General features: G+C 49.8%; 1 protein-coding gene across 4 annotated transcripts in view; it reads left to right on the top strand.

The window, feature by feature from the left end:
* Nucleotides 1–2115: 2115 nt before the first annotated feature.
* SEMA3F (semaphorin 3F) overlaps nt 2116–5870 on the top strand; it is a 115983-nt gene continuing 112228 nt past the window's right edge. For all 4 annotated transcript variants that reach the window (XM_006023740.3, XM_025204371.1, XM_006023741.3 and 1 more), the window contains exon 1: nt 2116–2276. In XM_006023740.3, coding sequence (XP_006023802.1) covers nt 2165–2276 — 112 coding nt within the window. In that variant the 5' untranslated portion in view covers nt 2116–2164. The remainder of the gene's footprint in view (nt 2277–5870) is intronic.

The following is a 5870-nucleotide window of genomic DNA, read 5'->3' on the forward strand; positions in this document are numbered from 1 at the left end:
ATTAGAAGGGGGAGCTAAGGTGATAACCCAAGGTAGTCTGCATAAAACCCAGATATCAATATGTGACAGGCCTCTGTTCAGTGCCCCAGTCACTGGGTTACACTGCTTGTTTTCTAGGATGCCTTAGGGGGCCAAATTCAGAGGGATGGATGCAAGTCCTAGATAGCTGGGATACTTAGGGAGATCAGTTTTGAAAGTAGAGTGTGACAAGCCACAGTCTTAAGTACCAGCCCATGGAGTAGATTTTGGCTAGCATAAGGTTCTTTGCTGTAGCAGCCAAAGGCAGAACAAAATCCAAGGCTGGGACTGAAAGCTAGACAAGATTCCAGCACAAAATAAGATGCCCACGTTTAGGTAAGGATGATCACCCTTGAAAGCTACAGCTTGGAATGCAGTAGCTTCCCCCTCACCTGCAGCCATCAAGTCAAATTTGGTTGTGTCTTTCAATAGAAATTACCTGCCAACTCATTTGCGCATTATTAGGCTTAGAGCAGCATCACTGGAAAGGGTTCTCTGGCCTGTGATGGGCAAGAATAGATCATTATTACAGGCCCTTTTAGGAACATGGGACTTGAAAGGGTCTTCTGAGTCATCAAGACTAGTCACCACGTGATAGGATCCTGTACATAAGCCTTTCTGGTTTTTCAAGTCATGACTATGTAATTTAAGGGTTGAAATAGATGGAGAAGTGGGTGACATTGAGTTTAATTTTCCCAGGATCCTTGGGAATTGCATCTGCACTGACCAAGTGGCTCATGTGTGGCCCCTGGCATTGGTTCCAGAAGGCTGAGTAGAATCTGTTCTGTGTTGAGCCCCTGTGGAGACCAGCCGGCCTGGCACACACTAAAATCTTTTTTTGGAAAAATGCTTTTTTTCCCCTTGTTCTTTAAATAATTAAGTCCAGATTTCCCCTTTGCTGGGAAACAGAGCCCATATGAGCATGCCTTTCCCCAGCTTGCTACATTTCTATGCTCAGTGGGGGACAAGGACCGGGAGAAGGACAAGGCAGCCCCATTTGACTTTATGAGGAGACAATCCTGATCTGGGAGAGGAGATGCCAGTGGGGTGGAGTATCTTAGTCCATCCGACTGCCACTGGATTGGGATATAAGAGGTCTTTTCATTCGTGAAAGGAGCAGCTTTGATTGCTTCCCCTCAATCAAACTCTGTTTACTTTACCAAGTGAGACCAGCATATAAGCCTGTTAATTACAGTTCTGTTCTCAGCACAGCATTGGCTGGTCCTGGAGACTCTAGCTAGCCTGGCGGAGTCCAATTCTCTGCAGGAAATGGCAACACCTTCCTGAAATGTGCATAGTGACTATATGGGCAGTCAGCTCTTGTCCATCTCCCCAGCTTCTCTTAGCCGTCAGTGCTAAATGAGAAGCTCGTTCGCATTTTGTAAATAGTTGATTTCCAGGGTTTGGGCTTGTCTGATCAGATGGGTTTCTCATACTGGAGTGTGTGAGAGGGTAAAGGGACTAAGCAGGAAGATACAAAGAGATCATCTGTATGGCAGAATAAGATAGGGTCAGCTCTAGCCCCCATGGGGGAGATCTAGCTCCCCATTAACCTGCTTAGGGTCCATTCATCCACCACTGGTGCCAGAGACCAGGAAAGTTGGACTGAGCATAACCTTTTTTTTTATGGGGAATAGGTGTTATTCCCTGAACTCTTGCAAAAGCGTTTTATAGCATGTAAATGTCCAGGCTGGATAAATGATGCCCAGGAGTAAGGGGCAGGGGCTGGAGAATGGAACTCATGGGACCTTGAAAGTTGGAGTTCCCCTATAGAAGAGGCTGATGACTGCCACTGGGGGTTCTCCTAGTGGCAGATTCATGGAGTAAATAGGTTCCTGGACCAGTCCTTATATAGCTGCCGATGTCTCACACAGCATGTGGAACTGTGTCTGGGAGAGGACTGTGAATGGACCTGTGGGGCACAGCCCCCTGGAAATGGCTGTGCCTACCCATGCAGTATACTCAGGGCATTATGACCTTTGTGGGAGGGGTAGATAGCATTAGAAGGACCTTCCCATGGAGGTGAGGCCTGGTTCTCAGCACTTGCTCAGGGTGTTCTCAGGGTAATGCTGATTTCTGTCATATCCTTTTTGGCAGGTTTCCCCAGGACTGTGCCTGGATTTAGGGTCCAGACACTCACCTCACCATGCCCCTTGTTGCCTTCATCCTCTGGTCCACCCTGCTGACTCTGGGCTGGCGGGCAGCCCACACCAAGGATTATGTCTTTGCCACTCCAAGGGTGCAGCTCTCCTTCAAAGGTAAGAAGCTTCCTCCTCCTCACTGCAAAAGTTGAGGCATTGTACATTGTGTGCCTTGGTAGTAAAAACTAAATTACCATGGCTGTCCCCAGAGTCTATGCCAATGGGATCAAAAATCCAGGCCTGGGCCTTCTCCTCCTAGGGGCTTGCCCTGAGCTCGTTCCAGGGGTACAGGAATCCAGATCTTTGGACAATACTGGCCAGGATCATGTTACTTAAGTGGAATGGAATGAGGCTGGGAGCCTGTTTGTGTTGTGGATGGGCATGTTGTGGGTATCCCTCTCCATCTGAGGAGAACCTGTACTTGGGCATGAGGAGCTTTGCTATAATTTGTAGAGACAAGCATGGTGGCAAGTGTTGCAGGCAGCAGCTTGACAACACAGCAACTCCAAACTAATACTGGTGGCTAGGACCTGGCAAGAAGCCAGCCAAGGGTGGAATGAAGGGATGTCTTCACCTCCTCGGCTCTAAATTGTTGGATACATTCTGGCCTTCATGAAACACTGCATTAACCTAATCAAACAGTGCAATGGTTTGGGTGTGATATGGACAATCCATGGGGATGCAGCTGAGACATCATAGAAGGCAGTTCTTTCCAGGCCTACCACCCCACAACCAGGAAAGGGGCAAATACCCACTTTGGGATCAACATAGTTTGAGTTCACCCAGCAGAGGGCAGCTGTTGCAGTGTTAAATAAAGCTTCTGCTTCCAGTGCAGGACACTAGTCCCCTCCCTCACGTCCCCATCATGTGGCATAAAATGCCATAGCCGTTAAGGACAGAAGTTTGCCTGTGGACATCAGTTTACAAAGATTTAGCCAGGGAGTGATGCCATCTGTTGAAAATGAAGCCATGCACTGGTGCTGATGCCTGTAGATCCCTACACAAATTTCTGGTCACTCAGTCAAATCCCATTGTCCTGTCATGATCTACCCAGCTTTGTGCATTCACTCGTGCTATGGACACATGGGACTTGTGCTGTGTCATCTGCTGATGGTGTGGGGCTTGATTTGTAAGGAGAGGCTGGTGGGCAGTTGCATGCATAAATTTGTTAATTACCTGGGTTTGCACAAGCAAACTGTGGGGAACGTGTATGCACATTTCTGGCATATGCAACCTGATCTAAGAATACAGGCCTCTGCTGTCTTTATGTGCATCTCCTGTCACTCACCAACTGTTGGAATAGAAGAAGGATTCCTGGGTACAACATGTTAACTGTTCCCAGCCCCGCTACCCTTCATCTGCTGACCTTGATCAAGTTCCTTTGTCTCTCAGTGCCTAAGCTTCCCCTTTCACCTTTTATCTAGCTAACCTGTGAGCTCTACCAGGAAACTCTTTCACTGTGGGTTTGTTCAGAGCCCAGCATAAAGAGCTCCTGGTCGGGGCTTCCAGGTCGCACTGTGCTGCCTGTAATAAACAAGAATGAGTGTGTGAAACAAAGGCAGCGGGACAGGCTGGATGTGGGCCTTAAGGTCATCACTGAGAGCAAGGATTCAAACTAGGGAGAGGCTGTCGTATACAAGCTCCCCCTGCCAGGACCTGGCTTGGGGAGTTTTTCCTTTGGATCCTCTGAACACCTGTAGATGTGGGTAGCTGTGTGGACAATAGGGTGCCAGGCAGCTGGGCAGGCTGATAGGAGTGGTAGGGGCCGAACAAGAGAGAGACCATGAGAAAGGGCTCTGGGTGGGGAGTCCCAGGGAACTGGTGAATACTGATGATCTGTGTTGCTGGGCCATGCAGCTAGCCAGTATTCCCACCAGAAGGAGTTGGTTCCTCACGGTCTGCTCTGTGCTCCGGGCCATGGCTGCTAACAGATGTGACTGCCACCCTTCAGATGAGTCAGATGTTTGTGTGCATGGACAGAAGAGGAGTTACAGCTGTAACTCCCTACAGTAACTCTCCGTTAAAATCCAGCCCAGGGATAATGCCAGGCACAGTTCTTTACTGTTTTCTGCATATACCCACCAACTCAGAAAGGGGTTCCCTCCCATTATAACATGATGACACTAAAATCTTTTGTTGCTGCCAGTGACCTTTACCTCTGCACCTCCTTCTTGCCCTCCCATCCCACCTCATCTGGGCTGAGTCAGGCTGACTCTCTGAGGCTGTCTTGTACCTCTTGAGTGCTGAAGAGCATGTACATGCTGATCACACAGCTAACAAAAGAAGCTGGCACCTGACAGGTGTTGATCCCACCTGCTGGAAACGGGGAGTTTAAATTTTCTATCAAACTTTTCCTGGTTTTGCTTTCAAAATCTTCTGCTTGTTGCATTGTGAGGCCCCATGCCCAGCCTGGCCACACAGAATCCCAGACCCTTGCTGCTCTCCCTATGCTCCATTCACATGCCAGTAGATCCAGATCCTTTCCCCCCCACCCCCCCCAACACACACACACGTTGCTGTCACACACACATCACAGCTGGCAGACCCAGGCCTAGCCAATAATGGATTCACCAAGTTTAGCCCTTGTTTAGCAATGAACTTTGGCTTGTGGGAATTTCCCCCTTTTTTTTTATTCCACAAGCCCTTCCTGACAAGAGACTGCAGCCAAAGGGATTTCAAATCATCCGGACAGATTTGCCACCCGCGTTCCAGAAAGATGAATTGAAACTGGAACAGGTGCAGAGAAGGGCTTCTGAGATGATCAGGGGAATGGGGAGCCTGTCCCATAAGCAGAGACTAGGACAGCTCAGCATGTTCAGCTTAAGCACAACGAAAGGCAGAGAGAGGATCTGATTGCTGTCTATAAATACACTGGGGTGCAGACACCAGGAGAAGAGCTATTGAAGCTAAATGACAATGTTGGCACAAGAACAAATGGGTATAACTGGCCATGGATAAATTTAGGCTGGGAGCTACAAGAAGGTTTCAAGCCATCAGACTTGAGAGGTTCTGGAATGCCCTTCCAGAGGAGTAGGAGGGACAAGAAGCTGAACTGCTTTTAAGATGATCCTTGACACATTTATAAAAGGGCCGTGATGCCAGGTACCTGCGAGAACAGGGTAGCAGATTTGATCACCCAGGCCGGTATTTCTAATAGAAGTAGATACATCGGTCTGATATCGGATTGGCACCAATATAAAGAAAATTTACTGTATTGGAAATCAGCCTGATGTGGCCAATAATTTGGCCAATAAATGCCTGTGCATGTGTGCAGCTACAGCACAGCACATAGCAGCCCAGCAGCTTGGAGAGCTGGGTGCAGCTGGTAAGTCTGTTGTGGTAGAAGGGGAGGGAAGGGCTAGAGGAGGGGGCAGATGAAGAGATGAAGCCCCCATGGTAAGGGAGGGAATGGAGCTGGGTCTGGGGCAGGCGCTGGCCAGCCGGGGTGGAGCAGGGCATGGGACAGAGCTGTGGCTCATCCAGGGGGTGCCGGGGTGGGGCAGGTCTCACCACTGCACACACCCCGGGAGGGCACGGTGCGGGGGACGTGCCTCCAGATCTTCATGGGGCAGGGCAAGCTGCAGCTGCAGGCTGGGGCTGTGCTGGGCTCTTCCCGGCAGGGGCTGGGTCAGGCTGTGCTCAGGGCAGGGCGGGTGGTGGTGCTGGGACCGAGGGTTGGGGGGCTACAGTGAATTTCGGGGTGGCTGCAGG

Source organism: Alligator sinensis, unplaced genomic scaffold, assembly GCF_000455745.1.
Source record: "Alligator sinensis unplaced genomic scaffold, ASM45574v1 scaffold858_1, whole genome shotgun sequence".
Classification (NCBI taxonomy): domain Eukaryota; kingdom Metazoa; phylum Chordata; order Crocodylia; family Alligatoridae; genus Alligator; species Alligator sinensis.